Below are 27,097 nucleotides of genomic sequence, written 5' to 3'. Positions count from 1 at the left end.
AACGAACGACCACCTTTTCTTTTTTTAATTAAAAAATTTTTTTTTTTTTTAATTAAAAAAATTTTTTTTCTTGTTTTTTTTTGTGGTCGTTGTTTTGTTTTGGCGGGTGCTTTTTGGAAGTCTTAAAGGGGCAGGGCGGGCCACTTAATCCAGAGGTAGGGAATCCGGGATCTCTGGGCACCCTAACCCCTGGGCTGCAGGGAGCAGGGAGGCCCCTTACAGAGATAAATAGCCTCCCAGCAGCTCCTGCTCCAACGCGACTCCACCATTTTGGAGTAGCTGCCCGAGCCAGGCCACGCCCACAGCAACAGCGGAGATTAACTCCATAGCAGCCGGGCAGGAAGCAGAAGCCCTGTCTGCGAGCAGCTGCGCAGCACAAGCCACTAGAGGTCGCTGTTCTCCCAGGAGAGGAGGGCCACAAACCAACAAGAAGGGAAGTCCTTCCAGCCGTCACTCGTCCCAGTTCTGCAGACTATTCCTATCACCATGAAAAGGCAAAGCTACAGGCAGACAAAGATCACAGAGACAACACCAGAGAAGGAGACAGACCTAACCAGTCTTCCTGACAAAGAATTCAAAATAAGAATCATAAACATGCTGACAGAGATGCAGAGAAATACGCAAGAGAAATGGGATGAAGTCCGGAAGGAGATCACAGATGCCAGAAAGGAGATCGCAGAAATGAAACAAACTCTGGAAGCGTTTATAAGCAGAATGGAGAGGCTGCAAGAGGCCATTGATAGAATTGAAATCAGAGAACAGGAACGCATAGAAGCTGACATAGAGAGAGACAAAAGGATCCCCAGGAATGAAACAATATTAAGAGAACTGTGTGACAAATCCAAAAGGAACAATATCCGTATTATAGGGGTCCCAGAAGAAGAAGAGAGAGGCAAAGAGATGGAAAGTATCTTAGAAGAAATAATTGCTGAAAACTTCCCCACACTGGTGGAGGAAGTAATCGAACAGACCACGGAAATACAAAGAACCCCCAACAGAAAGGACCCAAGAAGGGCAACACCAAGACACATAATAATTAAAATGGTAAAGATCAAAGACAAGGAAAGAGTGTTAAAGGCAGCTAGAGAGAAAAAGGTCACCTATAAAGGGAAACCCATCAGGCTAACGTCAGATTTCTCAACAGAAACCCTACAGGCCAGAAGAGAATGGCATGATATATTTAATACAATGAAACAGAAGGGCCTTGAACCAAGGATACTGTATCCAGCACGACTATCATTCAAATATGACGGTGGGATTAAACAATTCCCAGACAAACAAAAGCTGAGGGAATTTGCTTTCCACAAACCACCTCTACAGAACATCTTACAGGGACTGCTCTAGATGGGAGCACTCCTAGACAGAGCACAGCACAAAACACCCAACATATGAAGAATCGAGGAGGAGGAACAAGAAGGGAGAGAAGAAAAGAATCTCCAGACAGTGTATATAACAGCTCAATAAGTGAGCTAAGTTAGGCAGTAAGATACTAAAGAGGCTAACCTTGAACCTTTGGTAACCACGAATTTAAAGCCTGCAATGGCAATAAGTACATATCTTTCAATAGTCACCCTAAATGTTAATGGGCTGAATGCACCAATCAAAAGACACAGAGTAACAGAATGGATAAAAAAGCAAGACCCGTCTATATGCTGCTTACAAGAAACTCACCTCAAACCCAAAGACATGTACAGACTAAAAGTCAAGGGATGGAAAAACATATTTCAAGCAAACAACAGTGAAAAGAAAGCAGGGGTTGCAGTACTAATATCAGACAAAATAGACTTCAAAACAAAGAAAGTAACAAGAGATAAAGAAGGACACTACATAATGATAAAGGGCTCAGTCAAACAAGAGGATATAACCATTCTAAATATATATGCACCCAACACAGGAGCACCAGCATATGTGAAACAAATACTAACAGAACTAAAGGGGGATATAGACTGCAAAGCATTCATTCTAGGAGACTTCAACACACCACTCACCCCAAAGGATAGATCCACTGGGCAGAAAATAAGTAAGGACACGGCAGCACTGAACAACACAGTAGAGCAGATGGACCTAATAGACATCTACAGAAATCTACATCCAAAAGCAACAGGATATACATTCTTCTCAAGTGCACATGGAACATTCTCCAGAATAGACCACATACTAGGCCATAAAAAGAGCCTCAGAAAATTCCAAAAGATTGAAATCCTACCAACCAACTTTTCAGACCACAAAGGCATAAAACTAGAAATAAACTGTACAAAGAAAGCAAAGAGGCTCACAAACACATGGAGGCTTAACAACACGCTCCTAAATAATCAATGGATCAATGACCAAATCAAAATGGAGATCCAGCAATATATGGAAACAAATGACAACAACAACACTAAGCCCCAACTTCTGTGGGACACAGCAAAAGCAGTCTTAAGAGGAAAGTACATAGCAATCCAAGCATATTTAAAAAAGGAAGAGCAATCCCAAATGAATGGTCTAATGTCACAATTATCGAAATTGGAAAAAGAAGAACAGATGAGGCCTAAGGTCAGCAGAAGGAGGGATATAATAAAGATCAGAGAAGAAATAAATAAAATTGAGAAGAATAAAACAATAGCAAAAATCAATGAAACCAAGAGGTGGTTCTTCGAGAAAATAAACAAAATAGATAAGCCTCTAGCCAGACTTATTAAGAAGAAAAGAGAGTCAACACAAATCAACAGTATCAGAAACGAGAAAGGAAAAATCACGACAGACCCCACGGAACTGCAAAGAATTATTGGAGAATACTATGAAAACCTATATGCTAACAAGCTGGGAAACCTAGGAGAAACGGACAACTTCCTAGAAAAATATAACCTTCCAAGATTGACCCAGGAAGAAACAGAAAATCTAAACAGACCAATTACCAGCAACGAAATTGAAGCGGTAATCAAAAAACTACCAAAGAACAAAACCCCCGGGCCAGATGGATTTACCTCGGAATTTTATCAGACATACAGGGAAGACATAATACCCATTCTCCTTAAAGTTTTCCAAAAAATAGAGGAGGAGGGGATACTCCCAAACTCATTCTATGAAGCTAACATCACCCTAATACCAAAACCAGGCAAAGACCCCACCAAAAAAGAAAACTACAGACCAATATCCCTGATGAACGTAGATGCAAAAATACTCAACAAAATATTAGCAAACCGAATTCAAAAATACATCAAAAGGATCATACACCATGACCAAGTGGGATTCATCGCAGGGATGCAAGGATGGTACAACATTCGAAAGTCCATCAACATCATCCACCACATCAACAAAAAGAAAGACAAAAACCACATGATCATCTCCATAGATGCTGAAAAAGCATTTGACAAAGTTCAACATCCATTCATGTTAAAAACTCTCAGCAAAATGGGAATAGAGGGCAAGTACCTCAACATAATAAAGGCCATCTATGATAAACCCACAGCCAACATTATATTGAACAGCGAGAAGCTGAAAGCATTTCCTCTGAGATCGGGAACTAGACAGGGATGCCCACTCTCTCCACTGTTATTTAACATAGTACTGGAGGTCCTAGCCACGGCAATCAGACAAAATAAAGAAATACAAGGAATCCAGATTGGTAAAGAAGAAGTTAAACTGTCACTATTTGCAGATGACATGATACTGTACATAAAAAACCCTAAAGACTCCACCCCAAAACTACTAGAACTGATATTGGAATACAGCAAAGTTGCAGGATACAAAATCAACACACAGAAATCTGTGGCTTTCCTATACACTAACAATGAACCAACAGAAAGAGAAATCAGGAAAACAACTCCATTCACAATTGCATCAAAAAAAATAAAATACCTAGGAATAAACCTAACCAAAGAAGTGAAAGACTTATACTCTGAAAACTACAAGTCACTCTTAAGAGAAATTAAAGGGGACACTAACAGATGGAAACTCATCCCATGCTCGTGGCTAGGAAGAATTAATATCGTCAAAATGGCCATCCTGCCCAAAGCAATATACAGATTTGATGCAATCCCTATGAAACTACCAGCAACATTCTTCAATGAACTGGAACAAATAATTCAAAAATTCATATGGAAACACCAAAGACCCCGAATAGCCAAAGCAATCCTGAGAAAGAAGAATAAAGTAGGGGGGATCTCACTCCCCAACTTCAAGCTCTACTATAAAGCCATAGTAATCAAGACAATTTGGTACTGGCACAAGAGCAGAGCCACAGACCAATGGAACAGACTAGAGAATCCAGACATTAACCCAGACATATATGGTCAATTAATATTTGATAAAGGAGCCATGGACATACAATGGGGAAATGACAGTCTCTTCAACAGGTGGTGCTGGCAAAACTGGACAGCTACATGTAGGAGAATGAAACTGGACCATTGTCTAACCCCATATACAAAAGTAAACTCAAAATGGATCAAAGACCTGAATGTAAGCCATGAAACCATTAAACTCTTGGAAGAAAACATAGGCGAAAACCTCTTAGACATAAACATGAGTGATCTCTTCTTGAACATATCTCCCCGGGCAAGGAAAACAACAGCAAAAATGAGTAAGTGGGACTATATTAAGCTGAAAAGCTTCTGTACAGCAAAAGACACCATCAATAGAACAAAAAGGATCCCTACAGTATGGGAGAATATATTTGAAAATGACACATCCGATAAAGGCTTGACGTCCAGAATATATAAGGAGCTCACACGCCTCAACAAACAAAAAACAAATAACCCAATTAAAAAATGGGTAGAGGAACTGAACAGACAGTTCTCCAAAAAAGAAACACAGATGGCCAACAGACACATGAAAAGATGCTCCACATCGCTAATTATCAGAGAAATGCAAATTAAAACTACAATGAGGTATCACCTCACACCAATAAGGATGGCTGCCATCCAAAAGACAAACAACAACAAATGTTGGCGAGGCTGTGGAGAAAGGGGAACCTTCCTACACTGCTGGTGGGAATGTAAGTTAGTTCAACCATTGTGGAAAGCAGTATGGAGGTACATCAAAATGCTCAAAACAGACTTACCATTTGACCCAGGAATTCCACTCCTAGGGATTTACCCTAAGAACGCAGCAATCAAGTTTGAGAAAGACAGATGCACCCCTATGTTTATTGCAGCACTATTTACAATAGCCAAGAATTGGAAGCAACCTAAATGTCCATCAATAGATGAATGGATAAAGAAGATGTGGTACATATACACAATGGAATACTACTCAGCTATAAGAAAAGGGCAAATCCAATCATTTGCAGCAACATGGATGGAGCTGGAGGGTATTATGCTCAGTGAAACAAGCCAAGCGGAGAAAGAGAAATACCAAATGATTTCACTTATCTGTGGAATATAAGAACAAAGGAAAAACTGAAGGAACAAAACAGCAGCAGAATCACAGAACTCAAGAATGGACTAACAGGTACCAAAGGGAAAGGGACTGGGGAGGATGGGTGGGTAGGGAGGGATAAGGGGGGGAGAAGTAGGGGGGTATTAAGATTAACATGCATGGGGTGGTAGGAGAAAAGGGAGGGCTGTACAACACAGAGAAGGCAAGTAGTGATTCTACAACATTTTGCTATGCTGATGGACAGTGACTGTAAAGGGGTTTATAGGGGAGACCTGGTATAGGGGAGAGCCTAGTAAACATAATATTCGTCATGTAAGTGTAGATTAGTGATAGCAAAAAAAAAAAAAAAAAGGGCAGTTCCTGTGTGGTAACCTCCAACGAGTTCTACACAAGGGTATAAAGGGCATATAAAAGTGTAGGCAAAGGGTCTGTTTGTGTTTATACAGAGGATCAAAGCCTAATTGGGCTACCCCGAAAATGAACTAAGATACAATATGAAAAAGAACTTCCAACATCTGCACTCTCTGGAAGACTCATGCCAGAAGATGATCATCAAAAAACCCCAACAAAGATCCACGCACTGCTACAGCTGTAGATGCACTCATCCCACCAGTTCCTGGACTTGCCATGGGAATGAGGAAGGAGATATCTAAGCTGGCCTGTGCATACAGTAAAACAACAAATTTGACTGGATCTATACTGTTGGAACTTAACCAAGAATTAGGAGAAGTGCAAATTGTAGCGCTCCAAAATCTTACAACTACAGACTATTTACTGTTAAAAGAACATAAGGGAGGTGAACATTCCCCAGGAATGGGTTGTTTTAATTTGTCTGATTTCTCTCAGACGGTTCAAGTTCAGTTGGACAATATCCACCATATCATAGATAAGTTTTCACAAATGCCTAAGGTGCCTAACTGGTTTTCTTGGTTTCACTGGAGATGGCTGGTAATTACAGATATGCTTTGGTTATGTAACTATACTCCTATTATGTTAATGTGTGTGTGCAATTTAAGTAGTAGCTTAAAACCTATACATGCTGAAGTTACTCTACAAGAAGATATGTCAAAGAAATAATCAATCTTCCCATGTTTTCTTCCGCCTGCTACTTCTATAGCTTTTCTTCTTCCTTCCTAATTACAACCCTTAAATAGAATTCGTGCCTCATATCAAATTTACCGAGTATCATAATTCTTCCAAGTGGTAAAGATACCTCAAGACAAATGCTGGGCATAGAAGCCACAGGGCATAAATATGCAAAGAAGTAAAAAGCTAACCTTTTCAAACAGTAAGGCTTCCCTCTCACTTACCAACTTCACATTTCCCTGTATGGCCCCGGAAGATGACTGGTTAGCCAGAGACGGGTAAGATTCCTCAAGGGAGGAACAACCTAAGACAGGCACAGTCGCAGGGGGGTCATCAGGTGAGAAACTGGGGATCAACAGAGGTGAGGCTTAGAACCTCACCCCCCCTGTTCTGAGAGAAATCTTCTGCATACGTGGATGTTTTATTGCCCTGGTCTAGCTTGGATTAACACATAGTCTACAGGCACACACCTGATCATCTACATTTGCTCTCTTACAACACTAAACTATGTTTTCTACCTTTATCTTGTATCTACCTACCACTTCAGCATTTTATTAAAAATAATAATAATAAAGAGAGAAATGTGGTATCCACATATAAATCAAGTATAAAAACCAAATGAGTATTCATATTTGAACTGACTGTTTATAGTTCATAATGCATGAGCAAAACCGAAGGTTTCTGTGATGACTGCCCTTGTACTGTTCACTACGTAACTTATTCATTATGTAAGAATTTGTTCTACATGTAAGAACTTGTTTGTTATGCCTCAGAAGATTGGACACTGACGAAAATTAGGCTTGGGGTGGATTAATGATTGTGCATTGAGCATTGACTCCCCTATACAGAATTTTATTGTCGTTAACAACCATTTGATCAATAAATATGAGAGATGCCCTCACAAAAAAAAAAAAAAAAGAGGACAGACTTCCAATGGTAAAATAAATAAGTAACCGGGATGTAATGTATAGCATAAGGAATATAGTCTAGATATTGTAACAGCTTGGTAGGGTGATAGCTGGAACCTAGAATTATGTATATAAATGTTTAACCACTGTGTTGTACACTTGAAACTAATGTAATGTAATACTGTGCGTCAACTACCCTTCAATAAAAAATAATTATTAAAGAAAAAAAAAGAATAATTCATATTCTTGTAGCCTAGTTACTTGTTCATTAGTGGCTCACAAAGCTAGGTTTAAGTTTTTGATCCATTTAGTCAGAAAGGGAGTCATTACAGTGACCCTGGTTACAGCAAAGCTATGTTTCCTGGAAAAGTACAATTCTTTTCAACACCATGATCAGATAGGAATTTCTGATTCCAGGGGGTTTCATTAATGCTACAATGTCTGAGCAGCATTTTATGAGGGTTTTATGAGTTTCTTATATTGCCTGTCAACATGGCTTGCTATAGTGTAGGAAAAGCACCATTCAGTGTGGGGTGGACGAGGAAAGATACCTTAAAAATGTCTGTGCTCTGCTGATCTGGCTTGATTCAGGGGTAGGATTATTTTAGATTATTCGGAGGAATGGCCTGAGACCATGTCTCTCAAGCAGTGTTTCCTAAGTAGTGTTTCTCTCAGATATGATAAATGGTTGGTGTCACTGGGCTTGAGTCTTCTCCTCCATCAGTCCTCAGGAACAGCTGTTCTGTGTTGCAGCTGAATGACAGGGACCTGTGCCTGAACAGAAGTGCCCACCTCTGTTAGCAGGCTGAGCCTAGGGAGCCACGCTGAGGGAATTATTTGAATCTGCTCTGTATGGATGAATGGGTGCTTGGACCCCCCAAATTCCTCTCCATGTAATACGATCACATACTTTTAGCCTGAAAATTTCATGGTAGTTTGTAACCAGATACTAAATTTGCCTTAAGGAAAATTTCAATAAAGCAACTAACACTCCCAATGTTATAGCCTCTTGTTCCTTCTAAGATAAACTATTTGAGGACATCAAGGACAACTAAAGGATAATAAAATAATACCACTGTTTATAGAGCAGTTATAAAAATAGTGACTTGCCTTCAAAATAATTGATTTGTAGCCATTCTTCTTTCTGAAAATATTTACTTTGCAAAGCCAACTATCTATTTAGGCTGCTTCTAATTAGAGTTTTTAAAACCATATCATTTATGAGTAAGAGAAGGTTTGTTTTTCTGTTCTCTTTAGCAGAGGATTGCCTTCTAAAATAGTAGATTAAAAAAAAAATCAAAAGAAGCAGAACAGAATAGTCTTCCCTATATTCCCTGGTAGGCAACCCTAAATGTTAAGGTGGTTTATGATGCAGGTTTTCTAACAGCATGCATAATTTAAGATCTTTGCTGACCTGATAAAATTGCCTCCGTAACTGATTCCTATTCACAGAATTGAAGTCCAGTGGAGGATGATAAAGACCATAAATAAATTAACATTATTTCTGATATTCTCCCACAAAATGATAACCAGAACATTATTCTTTGGTAGCAGAGTTATGTCTGAAGTTGGCCTGATTGTCTTATAAACTAACAACCTGAGAAACTCATTCTTACAGTTGGTCAGGCTGGAAATTGGCATGTATTTTGCATGGGATATCCAGACATTTGTAAAAAGCCAGAACAGCCAGAGTAAATAGTTATTCTTTTTAAGATAAGGTAATGGCATTATAGATCCAGCTAGATAGGACCATACCCACTAGGTAAATAAAGGTAACTTATTTAGAATGGAGCCCCTCACTGAATGGGTCCTAAATGGCTCTGGAGGCAATAGCTTCATGGCCTTCTTTCAGGACCACGGTATTCTAATCATGTGTATAGACAAAGAGGCTCCCAGAATGCTATCTGTTAGGCTGAAATCAGAGAAAAATCACTTACTTCTTGGGGCTTAAAATACCCATTAATACAATGCAAAGGAAAGTTAACTATAAGATATTCTTTTTTATTTTATCTCCTTGTAACTTTCCTTTTTAATTTGATATAATTTCAAATTTCTCTCTCTCTCTCTTGTTCCTGTCTCCCTCTCTGTCCAATTCTCTCTTCCCTCCTGAAATAAATCTCACTTGGTCATGGTGTATTATATTTTATATGGTGTTGGATTCTGTTCACTAGTATTTTCTTCAGTGCTTTTGCACCAGTATTTGTAAGTGATACTGGTTTATCGTGCTTTTTTATTTTGTACCATTTTTATCAGATTGACGCATTAGTACTTTCTTTGCTTCATTAAAAGAATTTGAAACATTTCCTTCATTTTTGTGCCCTTCAGTATAGGAAAGGGTTCCTTCATGATTACAATGCATGTAGCATTTGGACTAACTGGTCTACCAGATAGTTCGGTACGATTCCCCTGTGCCAACAATATGGTCATAAAGCTTTGCTGTGGGGTAGTTCTTGATAGCTTTCTCAATTTTTCAATGAAAATTTGTCTGTTTAAGCCATTTCTGTGTAATGGTATCAATTTTGGCAAACTGTATTACCTAGGAAATACCCATTTCGTTTATGTTTTCTAATTTATTTACATAATGGTCTGCAAAGTAGTTTAACTTTCTGAATTTTCTTTTGTTTCAATGATTTTTTTCCCTCTTCCTTCCCTCCCTCCCTCCCTCCTTTCCTCCCTTCCTCCCTTCCTCCCTTCCTTCATCTTTTCTAGACTAAATTAGCTAGCAGTTTGTTTTATTTATTATTTCCAAAAGATCAAGATTTCGTTTTATTAATTAGATCTACAATTTTTTCTCCTCTACATCAGGGATTAGCCAACTATGGCCTGTGGGACAAACTTGACCTGTTGAATGTTTGTACAATAAAGATTTATTGGAACATAGCCAAGTCATTCATTTACATACTGTCATATAAGCAAGGAAAATATTTTTGTGCCATTAAGTCAGAGTTGAGTAGTTGTGACAGAACTGTCTGACCCAGAGAGCCTAAGACATTTAGTATCTGACCCTCCATAGAAAAAATTTGTTCCACCTTGCTTGACATCACTAATTTCTGCTTTTGTATCTATTATATCCTTTCTTATGATTTCTTTTGCTTTGTAAAGATATTGTCATGGTGAGTTTTAGCTTTTTGTATTAAAAAGTGTCCTTCTTTGTCATACTTAATGCTTTTTGACTTGAACTCTACTTATATCAGGATTACAACCCCTGCTGTCTTATGGCGTCCATCTTTCTGCTAAACTATTTTCTGTCACTTGAGCCTTTCTGAATCACTTTGTTTTAGGTGTCCCTCTAGTGTATAGCATATAGTTGGATCTTGCATTGTGAGACAAACTGAAAATCTTTTTATTTTTTAATAGGATAGTTAAACCCGTTTATTGTTATTGATAAGACTGATATGTTTGGACTCAATTCTGTCCTATTATTTTTATGTTGTAACAATTACATGTATTACTTGTATTTTCTGTATTTATTTCTTTATGTGGTGTGTTTTCTTTCCTGTTTATGTATATATACATTTTAAAGAAAGGTTTATGTATATTTTTCCTAATGTTTTTAATGACATACTTTAATTTCCATTTACTGCCTATATGACATTCAAATTAGTCTGTTCTATTTTCCTTTTTCTTTATTCCTTCTCTCAATTTTCAGTTGTCTTATTTCTACTTTATCAGACATATGCTGTTTATACTTTATTCTTCTACCTTGCTCCACCTTTAGTTTAGTCCTAGAGCTTCAATTTCATACATCAGATGCTCATCATCAGTCCTTTGCTAAAGTTTGCCCAGTAACCTCCTGGATGAAGCTCAGCTTTTTGTAGGTTCTTCAAGGGTGTAGTATTCCCTGAGTTCTTGCATGTTTAAAATTATTTCTTGATGGCCTTGGTACTTGAAAGATAACTTGGCTGAGTATACAAACCTCAGTTCACACTCTCTTGATTTGTTTCCTTAAAATTTAGTTATTTTGTTGCATTGCTCTTTCTGCAGATTTTGAGGTCTGATACAGCCTGATTTGTTTGTCTGTGGATCTTATTTATTTCTTTGAGGGGAGGTGCTGAAGATTTTTTCTTTATCTTCAAAGTGTAGTAGGTTTACTTGGATGAGTTTTAGGGTTGATTGATCTGGATGAGTCTCAGGTATCGGTGGTCTGTTTCAGTAATTATATTCAGTTCTTTTTATTTTTGTAGTTATCTTGGGTTATAATTTTAAATGTTATTGCTATTTTAATGTTTTTCTCTTTTTTTTAGAGACTTTAATTATACATATGTTGGATCTTTGCCTGTGTTCCATTTGAACTATTTACTTTTTTTTAATCTCATTTTTTTTCTTTTGGTTGTTTTTTTCTATTTCTTCAATGTCCCTTATTACATTTTCATTCTGGTCTATCCTGTAGGCACCATGGCATTTTGGCTTTATTTCTGATTCCTTTCCTTTTATTTCCTTCCTGAATTCACTTTTCTTTCATGTTTCTCCCTGCTTTTTTTTCCATTTCTGTTTCTTAGTTTTTCAATTTCTGACTCAAGGTGTTTTCATCATACTCCCAGTGCTTATTTCAGTTTATTGTGTTACAGGTTTTCCCCCCCTCTCTCTAGTTTGTGGGATTTTTTAAAAATGTGGTTTTGCACAAGTTGAATTGTTTTGATTTAATTTTCTTCTTCTTTTTCTTAATGAACACTATTTTTGTCTATTAATCCCAAAGACAGAGTTGGTAGTTTAGGATGATGGTTTAAGCTAGATTTCTAGATTAAGAGCGCCCTCTTCTGTCATCCAAGGAAGTGTTATTTCTTTAAAGGATGTTTTTGTTACTCTTTTGGCAAGAGTGGGGCTGAACTGTGTATTCTATTTCTGGGTTCTCTTTTGCCTTGTAGGATCATGCATCTTCCCCCTGCTTTTCTTTTTTCCACTTAGTTTCACCACTTAGTTTCCAAGGGACCCCAATTTCTTACTTTTAATCCTTTTATTTCCCAGAAGCAATGCCTTTATCATAACACTACCTGAAGTCTCCTAGACTTTTCTTTTCATCCTTTGCTTGCAGTCAGCACTTTGCTATAGCAGATCTCTGTTTCAGTATTTTCATACTTAGGTGTCATTTCTCTTCCTGGAAGTGAATCCAGCTCACTGTTGGCCCCTTTGTTCCCTTCCTCTCTTTCAAATACTCTTCTAGACCCCTCTCACTCTGGACAATGACACGTGGGGGACTGAGGGGTGGCCTTGCTGGAGTTTGGTATTTATTTGTCTCTTAAAAGGTATTTTAAAGTGCGTAGTGTTCTCTGTCTTCCAGCTGTGATAATAGTATTGGTTTTATGTTGTTTCATTTGTTCTTCTTGTTGAGCTGAAGAATATTTTGGAGAATGTGTAGAGAGGTTCGGATTTAAGGGGCCATCATTATCATTGAACATATCAGAACTCTGTAATAAATTTAGTGCTAACTTTTCCACCCCCATGATTTTGCTCATGCTATTTCTTCCCCCTGGAATCCCCTCTCTTCTCTTCTTTAGTGCCTCTATTCCCTTCATCTCTTCTTCCACAGTCTCCCCCGCTGAAAGTAAGTTTCATCCTTTCTGAATTCCCATACTCTATTTCAGGTTGAAGTAGAAGTACTAGTTTGGTGCGGATACTCTGGAGTCAGGCTGGCTCTTTAAACTCAAACCTCAGATCTGTTACTTACCATCTCTGTGCCTCGGGGCAAGTCACTTAACTTCTATGTGCCTAAACTGCCTTAACTAAAATGGGAATAACAATACTTACATGGTGGGTTTGTTGTGAGACTCAGTGGGTTATGGAGAACCCTCACAATCCCTGACACACAATAAGCATCTATCAAATGTTAACTATTACTTAAATTTACCTTATGACATTTATTGAATATTCCCTTGTATTTTTTGTTATACTAAATATAAGGTGTAATTCCTCTTCTAGATTAAATACATGTTAAGGGCAGAAACCATGTCTTATTCAGAGTACCTGTATTCCATTGGGTTTATATGATATTAGTTGCTTAGCTTTCTCCTTAATGGTGATTGTTTACATTTAAACAACTGGGAAGGCTGTGCTTGCCATTGCCAGGATGCTAGAAGTACCAAATGAATGAGACATAGCCTCTCCCCTCAGGGAGCTCTCAATTCAAAGGGGCGACAGACAAAGATCAGTAATAATACAGTGCATAAAGTGTAACTGAGGTATTTGCTGGGCACTCTGGGAGCACAGAGGAAGTAATTGATTTTGCCCAGAGTTGCTTGCTCACATTAATGAAGCAGAAACAAAGTTGCAAAGAATTTGGTGAATTAAAAACCAAATTTTTTCCTCCTTGAGGTATTCTTGTCGGTCTGGTTTTTCAGCTTCAGGATTCTGGATTAGACTGGCCCTCTGGGTGGGGAAAGGAGAGAGAGAGGAGGCAGAGTGACCACTAAAAATGGACTAGAGAAGGAATATTTGACGAGGGACAGGACATGTATTTAAAAAAGGATCAGAGAGCAGAGCAGGAAGGGACTAAGGGATCCTTTTCTTCCCAGTGAAGTCTTCGTGTGTTCAGCCTCCCTGTAGTTCAAGCTGTAAGCCCCTTGAATGGAGGGAGGGGGACCTAGAGTGAGAGCTGCTCTCTGGTTAAGATGGAACTGAACTTAACCAGAGAGACATTTCCTGTGAGCAGAAGAATTGCAGAACCACAACTGCCGTAGCATCACATGTGCATTTATGTGTGTGTATATACTCCAAAAAAAAAAATGGAATCATTATAGACATACCATTCTAAATTTTACCTTTTTATTTAACTTTTAAATGATTAGTGTTAAAATATTCTGTGGATGTACTTTCATACCAGTTCATACAATGTCTTCTCATTCTCTTTGATGGAAGCCTAGTATTCCACTATGTGAAGGTGCACTCATTTATTAACTTATCCATTCTGTAAGGATATTTAGGGTTTTTTTCCCCTTAAAATTTTTATTATTACAAACAATGCTACTGTTAGTAGCATATAAGTTAATAATAACATATATAACTTGTATTTGTTAAAAAGTATTATTTTATTCTCAAATGCACATTTTTTCATATTTTAACATCTATGAAATCTCACAACTGTTAGACATTCAGGTGGCTGCCATGAGTGTAATTGTCATTAATTACCCTTGTATGCTTCAAATTGACCATAACTGCTCATAGTGTGGCTGCATTTATTTAGCTATGGACATTTAGTGGTACTTTGAACATTTTGGGTTTAATCACCTATTAATGCTTTTTCAAAAAGTTACATTATGATTTAACATTGAAACAAAGAGTTTTTATATACGTAGAAAAGCATGGAAACAGAATTCACAGCCCTAAAGCATGCTGTCACATGGTGAGAACTTTCTAAATATTCACTGAATGAAGTGTAAGTTTACCAGGTTCCAGGAAGGTCCATTGGAATTGCCACTGGAAGAGCTTTCCATTTATAGATTGTGAAGAATTGATGTCTTTTCACTTTTGCATCTTTTCGTTCAAGGATGTGGCATTTCTCTATTGTTTTCTTTTATGTCCTTAAGGAAAAAAATTGTAAAGAAGTCTTCATGTAAGTCTTGGACATTTCTAGTTAGATTTATTTATAGGTATTTAATGTTTGTGGTTTCTTCTCTTGTGAATAGGAATCTTAAAATTTTTCTGTTGTATTTTATTACTTGTAGTTGCCTAATGTTAGTATGACAAATCACTGCAAATTTAGTGGCTTAAAACATGAATTTACTATGTTGTAGTTCTGGAGGTAGGAAGTCTGAATCAGTTTTGCTGGGTCGAAAGTAAGGTGTCATCAAGCCTGTATTCCTTCTGGGGGCTCAAGATGAGAATCCATTTCTTTGGCTTCTCCAGTTTTTAGGTGTGCCTACATTCCTTGGTTCATGGCCCTGTCTTCCACCTGTAAAGCTCATCAGTTGAATCCCTGCTTTCCTCCTTTAATTTCTCTCTAACCTTGATCTTGTCTCCCTCTTCTGTGGACCCCTGTCACTACTTTGAGCCTATCTAGATAATGCAGGATAATCTATCTTAATCACATTTATGAAGTCCATCTGCCATGTAAGGTAACATGTTCACAGATTCCAGGAACAAGGGTGTGGACATCTTTGGGGGGCTGTTATTCAGCCTACCATATACTTGTTCTTGCAGATACACAGAAAGCTATTAGCTTTTCTATGTTCTTGTATTTGGGTGCACTTTGCCAAACTCTATTATTTGTATTCATTTTTCTATTGTTTTCAAACAACTTCGTATTTGTTTTTCAATTTATTTTCTTAGATTTACTGGTGGTTGCATCATTTGTTCCCTTTCTTCCTGGCATTTATAGCTCTTTTTTTTTCTTGTCTCTTTCTGCATTGTCCAGAATCTCCTGACTAATGCTAAATAATAGCTATGAGACTATGCATCCTTGTATTGTTCTTAATTTTACTAGAAATTGCCTCATTGTTTTACCACTAAGTATGGTAGTTTTTAATGAATGCTCTTTTAAATTAAGGGTTTCTATCAAATTAAATCTAAGCTTACTAAGATTTTTAGCCAAGAATGTATATTAAATATACTAACCATTATGATTATAAATGTAACCATATGGTCTTTCTCTTTTAATCTATAATAATAGCTTTTCCAATAATGATCATTTCTATATTCCTGGAATCTCTCTCTCTTGGTCATAGTGTATTATTCCTTGAATGTACTGCTGACTTCTATTTGCTTTTACTTATTTTGGATTTTGGATTTATATTAATACTTGAGTTTGGCATAGTGTGTTTAGTGATTGGATGTATCATCCTTGTATAGTTTGGGTATTGTGGATTATCCAGTCACGTTGAATGAATTGGGAAGCTTTCCACCTTTTTGTGTGGTCTGGAGCTGTTTAAGTAGTGTTAGAGTTATTTGGTTTTTGAAAGTTTCATAAACCTGAGGTTCCTTGGCCCCCTACTACTTATCTCTGAAACCATCTCCTGCACCCGGCAGTGAGGTTGTTATCCTGGATTAACTATACATTCTTACTTGCTCTGTCTTACAACATTTGAAGTATAGCTTGTGACCTGTGGAACAGGTTTTCCCTGGACGAAGCTGCCCAGTCATAAAGACGGGTCACATCTACCGACTTGGCTTCATTCCCGGGAGCCTGTCAGGCCAGGGCTTATGCAATAAAGCCTTGGCCCCTGTGAGACTTTCTTTTTTCCAGGTGCTTTGGGAGTTGTCTTTATGACTTACTCATCATCACAGTAATCCTATGAAATTTCTTAGTAAGACTGTTATATTGTTTCCTGTTTAGGGACAGGGGTCATGGTTGAAAGAAGTAACTCTGATATCAGTTTTGAATAACTAGTCTTTATTTTAAAAAGCTTGAGGAATGTACCTCTGTATTGCACCGTACCAGATCTGAACTGCCTTCTGGATTGAATACCGTGAACTTGAGTGGAGACTAACAAATGCTTCTTTGGCCAGAAGAGATGAGGAAGCCCAGACCAAGAGGGACCCGTGAGAGGCTCATCTGCTGGAGAGAGACTTTTTCTGTTTCTCAAGGAGCCGTTCTCAGTTCTCTGTGGACGTTGTGTTACTCTCAACTCAGAATTTCAAATGGATGCTTACTTGTACAAATGAGGTTGTCTGTGGCTAGGACAAGGAGTTTTAGTTTTCGCTTAGTAAACCAAGGAAGTTTACAGTGCTAGACAGACAATTTTTAGGAGGGTCCTCTTTTGATCTTAAATCTTTCATCAGGACTGAGTTCACATAAATAGAAAAGTGGCATTTCTTGGGCTGCAACCACTCATCTCTAAATTACAGTACTGCTGAAATCTTCCTATGTAAAAGCTTGACCTTGGAAAATGGTTCAATTGAAAGCAAGTATTTTTGTATGGAATATGTTGATTTCTCATTCTTTTCCCTCTACAGTAAAACAGACCATTGGTAACATTTCAATATTTAATGAAACCTGCTTGAGATGGAGAAGCATGAAGACAGCTGACACAGAGGAGATGTATTTAGTAAGTTACTGCAAGTTACTCTATATGTGTTTTGTGTGAGAGGTTTAAAAAAATACCAACAAACCTAAAAATCTACTTATATAGCTGCTGTTATCAAAGGAAGATTTATAGTGACAATTGCATGAGAAGCAAGAGCATGGGAAGTCATGATGCATTTTTGAAGACAGACCTTGGGGACTGATGCGAAAGCCACGGGGGTTTCTTTGTGCACACAACCCGATGCAGAGGCGATGTTCAGGCAGGATCTGTGGAAGGAATCCAATGGCTTTTGCACGTGTGGGTCTCTCCACACCAGTGTCTCTGACCAGGGTCTGAATGTGTTGCCTAGAGAGTCAAAGGGAACTCTGGAAGCTAGTGTAGTTGTAAGAAAGGTAAAGATCATGAGATAAGCTGCTACTAAATTAAGTGGGAAGAAGAGTGTTGTCTATTGGCCCAAGGGCTGGGATGTTCCAGAAAAGTGCAGGGAATGTCAGAAGGGGGCAGGCAGAAGAGAAAAACCCTTCTCAGGTTTTACCAGACCAACTAGGAGTATCCTAATTCAGTCCTGCTTTGGAGAAGGCTGAGTTCAGATTCTTAATTTTCTTTCTAGGCCCATGCCCTTTGGCCTTGGCCCCGCAGTCTTGCCAGCAGACATTCCCGTTGGTCACATGCACTGTATGTGCGAAAACAAAGGGAGGCTTGTCATTATCAGGGCTGTGGCCTTCTGTGCATTTTGACTTTAAAATATATTTATTATACTGATACTCTTGTAACTACACTATTTATGGTATCTCAACTGTAATATTTGCTTACTGTTGTATTTCACTTTTTGAAGGAACTTTAGAGTCGAGGGCAAGAGAGCTCATGAGAAGGGGTCATTATCCAGGTGTTGAGAGCCTTTCAAGCCAGCGATTCACCTTGTGAACTTTTCTATGTTTTAGTTCCACGTTCAGGGCCAGCGATGGTATCAGAAGGAATTTGTCCAGGAAATGACCTTTAATATCACTACCAGCAGCCGGGCTCCAGAGATGTGCTTGGACCTGCGCGCAGGGACCAACTACAGCGTTGGCATCCAGGCTTTGTCCTCTGGACTTCCTGCGGTCATCTCCCTGACAACCCAGATAACAGGTGAATCTTGAGTAACAGCATTTTGGTGAATGAAGTCACCACAGAGCTGTAGACAGGCTCCGATACAGAGGAACACTGTTACCTTCTATCATTATGTGATGAACCTTAAGAGAGAGAGGGAGAAGGACATGGAATCGGAGAGAGATGCTAGGCCACTGGGAGTGTCGTGTTTTATTTCTTAAAAAGCTATAGTACAAAATATGAACAACTAATTAGTATAACATGTGGATGAGTGTTGGTTAAATTCTTTCTGGATATTTGAAATATTAAAAATACGTCATACTTAACAAGAATTTTTCCTACCACTGTTTCTTGCTCAGTAACATCTTTAATTGTCATTCTGTTGCAAGTGCTTGAAGAGTAGGCTCCTTTCAGGGAAAAGTGATCGCTAGTCCCCTGGCACAGTCACTTTCTACTCCTTTTTTTGTGTCTCCTCAAATCTATCGTACCCCTGCCCCTCAAGTCTGAGCTAACACCCCAAGCATTAGCTTCTTGTTTCTCATTTCACTGAGCACTCAGCAGTAATCAGGGGAGGACTTGCCGCTCCCAGATCTTCCATTGCGACCTGCATGCAGAACCGTCTACTCTGTCTTCTTTCTTGTCCCCACTCCCCAGGTGACTCAGCTGGTTCCCTGGATCCCATCCCTCCTCAGATCATCACTTACCTCCAACATAGAATCAGCCCCATATTAACAAAAGCGTGTTGTAATATCTCCTCTTTTGGTGAAATCAAAGAAAAAATACTCATCTTTTGACCCCATATTCCCACCAGCTACTTTTTCCAGTCATCCCTTGAAAGTGAAGCTCCTTGAAAGAAGTATCTGTTGTGTAGATGCCTTACCTCCCATCCTCTCTTTATCTGGTTCCAATCTGGAGGCATTTGTCCTCACTGCTTTACTAAAAGTGTCTCCATCTTGAAAAAAATCCACTGGCCTGGCCAATTTTGTTCTTATCCGATTTTCTCTGCAGCACTGGACATTTGCTCCATCTTGAAACACCGTTTCTGTTGGCTTTGGGTTCCTCCTGCCTTGCTGGCCGCTCCTTCTCAGTCTTCTGCATCATCTGCACCTGCTTTCATTAACACCCTAATCCCTGGCCCCCAAGCATTCTCCACTTCCTTCTTCTTCATTATCTTCCCTTTCTGCCTTGGTGATCTCTCCCAGGCATGGCTACAAGTATTACCTGTATGCTGAGGATCCCCAAATACATATTCTGGCCCCAGTCTCTCCTCTGAGCTCCAGGCTCACATATTCACCCATTTCCTGAATATAAACTATTGAACATCCAGTAGGCAAACCCAACAGGGCTTTGGCTCTCTCTTCCTCAAATCCATTTCCCACCCAGGCATCTCTGTCTCAGTTATTGGCATTCCTGTTCACTGCCAGCTCCAGCCAAAACGAAGTCGTAATCGATTCTACTCCTCCCCGCCAGTTTCTACCATCAACATGCCCGGTTGGCTTGTGTCCAAAAAAATATTCCGAATCCAACCCCTTCTCCCCACTTTCACCTTCACCACCAGCAGCCTGATCCGAGCCAGCCACCTGTTGCCTGGACCCTTGCAGTAACTTTCTAACGGGTCTCCCTGCTTTCACAGTTGCCTATCCTCACCCTGCCCACCATGCCAAGTCTTAATCGTCACCATAACTTGAAAAAGGTCACTTAGGAGTCAGAGTGAGCTTTTAAAAATGCATATGATTATATGTCATTCCCAGCTCAAAACTGTCCATTGCGTTTGCGTTAGTGCAAGAACGGAATCCCAGTTCCTTACCACGGAGCGTGTAGTCTGGCCCCTGCCTGCCCTCAGTTCATCTCCCTCTGCTTTCCTCTCTCTAAGCACCAGCTGCCTCCCTCCCCTCCTTACTATTCTTTAAATAGGTCATACTTGTTTTTGTGTCCGAGCCTTTCCATGTGCTGTTTATTCTTCCTGAAACACTCCCTCCACATGGCTTCTTTATAATCATTCAGGTCTCTGCTCACATGCCATCACCTTAGAGAGGCTCTCCTTGCCCATCCTTCCAAAGATAACTTCCCCATCTCTACGCCATTACTCTCTATCCACTTACCCTGCTTGAACCTCCTTCTAGAGCCTGTTTTCAAAACTTGTATTTTAAAACTTTCTTTCTCCTGTGCTGAAATAGGAGCTCCTTGAAGGCAGAGATCTTTGTCTGAACCCCTGACATATAAGAACAGTACTAGCACATAACACATCAGATATTTATATAATGAGCGAATATGAGGGCCGATCCTGAAATGGCCACTGGGTGGTACAGAGGAGATGCCTGGTTAGTTAAGAAAGGCTTTAGACCAAAAAGAATTCACCAAGTTTTGGGTTGGAAAGAGAAGTAATGTTCAATTTGGACGTTCCTCTCCGTGGTGACTTATTAAAATGAATAGGTATTCAGTCTCCTACTCTTTGGTTCTTGTTATCTTAGATGGTTTGGATCGCTGATTCAAATTAACTTCTCATATGTTTTGAGCTGGGGAGAGGGAGTTTCAACTTGGGGAGACACTTCTACCTTGTTTCATAGGCTGAATGTATGTCAAGTGCCCTGTGTCTGTGCTCCTGGCCACCAGGGGACACTGTTGAGCTGTTTAAGTTCATTGAGACCCTTAAGCTGTTCAAGTTCATTGATGTCTTGATTGCAGATTTTCCAACTCTACACTACTTTAAAGAACGTGCAATTTTAGAAAAGTGTGAAAATTCACTTTGTTAAGATCTTATGAAAGGGTTAAAAAAGAAAAACCCCAAACCCTCTCTTTTATAAAAGGGAAAAATGAGAATCTTACATGTTGCTGTGAGGAGAAATGCCTGGTTGCCTAAAATGTGGCTTTCTGTAAATCGTGAACTTTTGAATTTTACCAGAAATGAAAGGCAAGGGATTTGGGCCTGGAAAATGCGGCAGCTGATTTCCGAGAAGGAAAGTGAGTGGAATTTCCCCTCTGGGTGTCTTACATTGAGCTAAGTCTTACGTACGGATGGGAACAGGATGAAAACAAGTGCTTTAAATATGTTGCTGAGCTCAGAGGAGGGTGAACGTTCCAGGACTGTTGAGGGACAGAGGCAGGTATGGCAGTGGAGGCGGAGGAGGGTGCTGGTGAGAGGCGTGGGGACACCGACACACTGTCTCAGTGTTTTTGATGCCTGACTGACAGGCTCCCTCAGGTAGAGCCCATTGATTTGAGTTCTTCAAAAAAGTCCCACATTTTATACTCCGTTTAGGACAGGGTGAAGAACAAACTTTCGTCCTTGATGTTAACCCAGAGAGTCTGAAGAGCTTTCACATACTGGTTATGCTATTTTCTAGCCAAGTCAAAAAACTTGCAGGCAAAATTCTCTTTACAGGGAGAAAGGGAGAACCAGAGAGGGAAACTTGGGGGTGGGGGGAGAGAGAAAGAGAAAGCAAGTGCATGCGTAAATGTAAAGATAAACCACCAAATTACAACATGGTGATCATTCGGGGTTCAGTGTTTGTTCTGGAGCCGAGAATGCTGGAGGAGAACAGGGAAGAAAAGCTGTAAAGGGAGTATTTCCTTCCCAAGTCTACTTCAGTACCAAGGCCGACAACTTATATGGGAAATTTCCCATCTCTACTTTGTTATTCATAGTAGGAAAAAGAAAAATGTACTTTTTCAGAGGTTCAAGAAAACAGCAGAAAAACAAGCTGTGTCCCAGCAGCGTTATCAGACTGCTCCTTTAACTGGGAAGTCCAGTCAGGAGGGCCCCGGTTCCCCCTGCAGAGCAGCGACCAAGCCCTAGCCTCTGACATCTCCTCTCCTCTGTAGGGCATCCTCAGGAAGGCGTGGGGAGGACCAGGTCTCCTGAGTTCTTCCTCTGCAGGCTTCTCCTGCGTGGTAGCTACCCACAAAGTGCCCACAGATGGTGCCCTGCTGTGTCCCCAGAGAGAACCCTCTCTCCTCAGGCTGGTTCCAGGGTGCTGCACTTACTCCTGTTGGTCCCCTGACTCCCGGGAGACGGGGACAGAGCTGCACCAGACGTCAGGACAGAGACTGACCTTTGTCCCAGCTGTTGCCCTCTTTGTCCAGATTCTCTCAAAGCCTTTCGTGGTTCTCTGACATCTGGAGACCTGTGTTAGGTCAGGCCAGGGGGCTGGCACCTAGGCCCTGCCATACCTCCACAGGCCACCTAGTCCTCTCATACCCAGAAATCTCCTGACTACTTTCTAGTTTCAGATCAAACCCCCAACCGCGAAGTAAATGGCTGTGTGGGCTCCTAGCTCCTCTCACTGAAAGCATATGTATCCCGGCTTAGGCCCCCCTGGGACAAGATGATATACCCCAGAGGACAATGGGCTAGGTGGGTTATTTTCTTATATTTGTGTTAGCTTTTACAAAATATGAATGCAGGAGTTTCTTTATATCAGATGCCTAAATATCGGGGATTCTGTGTGCAGTAGAAGTGGGGGAGAGGCATGCTGAGCCCTATCAATTTAATTCAGCAAATACTTATTGATTGGTGATGTACTGTAAGACCGGTGTTAACTGCTGAGAGGGATATAAAGATGAGAAGATGAATTTCCTTCTCCCTGGGAGGCCGAGTCTTTTAACTTTATTGATAGGGAGACTGTGATATCTGATGACTTGCAGCAGGAGCTACCATTTTTCCACTGTCACCAATTTCAGTTTATCAGGCCTACGGTGGGTGGCATGAACTCTCTGGGCAGGTCCTGAAGATTAGAAAGGAACCGCCATGGTGCCTTAATGTGTATTTATGTGTGCAAATTCCTTGCATTTGCTTGAGGTTTATAGTGTAAGTTGGGGACCTTTGCTTGGTTTTGGTGCAGATAAATTTTCTTATAAATTTTTGTTCATTTTAGTGGATTTCAGAGGAATTTTAACACCTTTGCACTTACACTATTTCTTGATTTAATAGTTTGCCTACATTAATAATCCTAATATTTTGTTATACATATTACAAATCCCTCCCCCAGGTTATTTACTCTTTAATTTTCTTTTTGGTATTCTTTTTGACTTTTAAATTTTCATGTAATCAACTCTATTGATTCTTTTATAGTTTCTGCCTCTGGTCATGCCAAGAAAAGCCTTCCCCACCCTGAAATCAGATCACTCCTTATTCTCTACTATTTTCTAAAGCTTCTTTGTAGTTTCCTTTTCACATTGAAACTTAGAGCCATTTGGAATTTGTTTTGATGCGTGATATAAAGCTAAATTTACATAGTGACTTTTTTTTCCTCAGATGATAAGCCAGTTCCCAGTCACCTTTGGGAAGACTGTCCAGGTCACACTTTATATTTCCATTTATTTATTTGGATCTCTTCCTAGACTGTCTAGTTCTTCCATTGCTTTGCCTGTCCTCTGCGTGTACCTTACTATTTGAATTATTGTAATTTCATAATAGATTTAATGTTTTGCAGGTCAAGTTCTCCATTGCTTTTCTCTTACTCTTCAAAGTTCTCTCACATGGCAGCTCCCATATATTCTTTTGTTGTTTGCTTCTAGCAGAGGATCGATATTGTCAACACCTAGGAATGGTGATGAGGCTCTCCCTTTTGGGTCTCTCCTCTCTCAAGTACCCAGGGTGGAAATGCTGCATTCTCCGGCCCAGACACAACCCATGTCTTGCCTTGGGTCTAATTTGGTTTAAATCAGTAAATGAGGCTAATGGAAAGGAGAGAAGATCGGCCAAGGACAGCAGTTTGGGGGACAGGAAACAGCACCCTGGAAAATATGGCTAGAAGTTAAGGTTATTTAACTTCAGAATGTGGCTAAAAACCAGTCTGATCAAGTTCAGGTTTTTAGATGAGAGAGAAAAAGTAGACTGCTTAAAATATGGGGTAGGGAAGGCCTTAGGCAAGCAGAGCAAAAACAGTGCAGAAGACAACATGCAGTGGTACATTCTGACCTGCAAGAGGGAAACCCAGCAGGGAAAGGGCCTGTGGCATGGGGCAAGCAGGGAGGGCCCTCTGCCCTTGGTCAGACCTGCCTGCTCCGAGCTGAGTGAGCTCTGTGTGCCTCCGTTGCTGAGGATGGCGGGAAATGTGGTTTTCAAAGGTTAGCCAAGAGATGAGAGGAATTAGAATTAATAATCTCAGAGAAGAGCAACAAATAGAGGAATAATTGAAAATGGCCTAAGGAGGTTCCTCACGCCGAGAGTGAACAGTGAATCCCCTCTTGGCTGGAAACAGGAAATGTGTGACAAAAACCACTCTCCTGTGACATCAGGCATCACACGTGGAGGGACATTTCCATGCTTGCATGAGGGGCTGAGGGCAGGAAGTCTCCATCCGGAGGGCACATTCCCTGGAGGGCCTGGTGGGACTTTCCAGACTACAGCCGTGCCCCGCTCAGGAACCTAGCGCTGTCTTCCTCGGAGTGTCGGGTTTTGGAATCTCTGGACACCTCTAGGAAACAGCGCAGACCATCAGCGCCTTTGTGAGAGGCCTTGCCTGTGAGCCGGGGCTGTTCTAGGTGACCTCTTAGCGTCCCTGGCAATCCCACAGGTTTATGGAGAACATAATCTATGTGACCACATCTGGGTGACTTTGGAAGAAATTCTAGATTTAGCATGGGTTAATAAAAGCTGTCAGGGATGCTCACCCCTCCACCTGGTGCTAGATGCCTGTGTTCCTTGGTGGTCCCGCCTGGGCCCTCGTCTCTTTGCAGGTGCATTTGCACTGTCCCCCTGGGCAACTGCAGCCTCTCCTGCTGATGACTTGACTCCATGTCACCACCACAGTTTGTTGCTCAGCTCTGGACCTTTATTTCTAACTGCCAGCTGGACAGTCCACAAGCGCTTCAGACCTAACCCGTCTTGAAGTGAGCTGCTTCTGAACTTCTCCTCCAGACCTTGATGAATAACATCACCATTGACTCCGTTGCCAAAACCGAAGCTCAGATCCCTTTCCCCTCCTTATCTTCCCCCACGTTCTAGTCCATCTATCCCTGAGTGTCCCTTCTCCATGCTCAGCACCATCACTAGCCGCCGATGTCAGGAACCTCCTACCTAGATTTCGGACAAACTGTACTTCTGCTCTTTTCCAATTCACCCTCCACCCAGATGTCTAAATTGTATTTCTAAAATACATGAATCTTTAAATACTTCTCATTATTTCCAGGCCCTCAGATCAGACCTACATTCATACCTCTCATTTTATTGCCGGCCCCACTGGGCTCAGAAAGGACTGAGCCTTTCATCCACACTGAACTCCTTATCTCTGCCCCCCTCTCCCCTCCTGCCCCTGCATATATCCATTTCTCCATTCGATGGGCTCCACCGCCTGCCTTTGGTCTGCACACCTACAACACCCTGGGTATAACTTTATCATAGCTATAAGCACTGCGTGTTTACAAAACTGCCTCCCCTATGACACTGAGCTCATGGAAATCAGAAGCCACGTCTTCCATGGCTGTCCCTTGCAGCCTCGCATGGTGCCTAGTGCACAGAGGTGGCTGATAAATGTGTGTTGGATGGCAATGTATGAATAACATATTCAATAGGAGAATTGTTTTATTGCAGAATAATTGACATACAATATAGTATTAGTTTCAAGTGTGCAATGTAGTGGTTCGATATTTATATATATCATGAAATGGAAATTATATATAAATAGAAGTCCAGTTGCCATCTGTCACCATACAAAGTTGTTACGATGTTACTGACTGTATTCCCTATGCCATACACTTCATCCCTGTGTCTTATGTATTTTGTAACTGGAAGGTGGTGCCTCTTAATCCCCTTCAACTATTTTGCCTGCCTCACTGCCCCCTGTCCCCTCTGGAAACCAATCATATATATGTGTATATATATATATGTATATTCTTTTTTTATTAAAGTGTCATTGATATACAATCTTATGATGGTTTCACATAAATAACACAGTGGAAACCAATCATATTTGACAGAACTTTAAAAACCAGGAAGGTCTAAGTTGGGTTGAGAATTTCTACCCCAGAGCTATTTCCCAATTGGGTAAAGAGTTTTGAATGGCTGTTTTGGCTATCTCATACTTAATTTCACGGTGGCAGGTTTTAGGGCCAGGACTGGGGGTGCACTCATATTTTGTTCTTTCTCCTTCTCTCCTCCTCCCTCCTTCTATAAATCTCCTCCACCTGATAGTGTTGCTGAGAAAGGGAGATGAGGCATACACAGGACACATGCTGTGCGTTTGGTTCACGCCTAACACATCTAAGCTGTGTTACCCACAAGGCAGAACGGCAGCTGGGATGTTTATAATGTGAACATTAACTACCAGTTAGGTATTTGAATGCTGGTGTTGGCCAGGAAGTGTATTCTCCTCCCAGTGGAAAATCTATTTGGTAAATCTGTTTTTTTGGGAGAGCAAAATAAGGACAGAGGGCTCTAAATATAAAGGATCTAGAATGCTGATATCCTGGTCTTTCCCACCAAATAGGCACACCCCTCTGCCAAGTTAACTGTAATGCCCACCCTCTGTCAGTATTCGGGCATCCCTTCCTTTTTTTTTTTTAATTTTGGTATCATTAATCTACAATTACATGAAGAACATTATGTTTACTAGGCTCTCCCCTTCACCAAGTCCCCCCCACATACCCCTTCACAGTCACTGTCCATGAGCATAGTAAGATGCTGTAAAATCACTAGTTGTCTTCTCTGAGTTGTAGAGCCCGCCCCGTACTGCCCCCACATTATACATGCTAATTGTA

General features: G+C 40.4%; 1 protein-coding gene and 1 long non-coding RNA gene across 7 annotated transcripts in view; one reads left to right on the top strand and one right to left on the bottom strand.

Moving 5' to 3' along the window:
* The window catches only part of SUSD1 (sushi domain containing 1), a 131,349-nt gene that overhangs the window by 78,258 nt on the left and 25,994 nt on the right, over positions 1–27,097 (top strand). For all 6 annotated transcript variants that reach the window (XR_005030832.2, XR_005030831.2, XM_036915656.2 and 3 more), the window contains 2 exons: positions 17,238–17,329; positions 18,250–18,436. Coding sequence is in view for 4 of the 6 variants with exons in the window: in XM_036915656.2 (XP_036771551.2) it covers positions 17,238–17,329; positions 18,250–18,436 (279 nt within the window). In the remaining 2 variants the exon portion in view is untranslated. The remainder of the gene's footprint in view (positions 1–17,237; positions 17,330–18,249; positions 18,437–27,097) is intronic.
* LOC118927439 (uncharacterized) lies at positions 16,654–20,480 on the bottom strand. The gene is made up of 2 exons (XR_008996591.1): positions 20,205–20,480; positions 16,654–18,540 (listed from the first exon to the last, which is right to left on the bottom strand). It is a non-coding gene; the product is annotated as an uncharacterized LOC118927439 (long non-coding RNA).

Source organism: Manis pentadactyla, chromosome 3 (assembly GCF_030020395.1).
Source record: "Manis pentadactyla isolate mManPen7 chromosome 3, mManPen7.hap1, whole genome shotgun sequence".
In the NCBI taxonomy this organism is placed as follows: Eukaryota; Metazoa; Chordata; class Mammalia; order Pholidota; family Manidae; genus Manis; species Manis pentadactyla.
The sequence above is the reverse complement of the archived record's forward strand: the minus strand, read 5'-3'. Positions and strand labels throughout refer to the sequence as shown.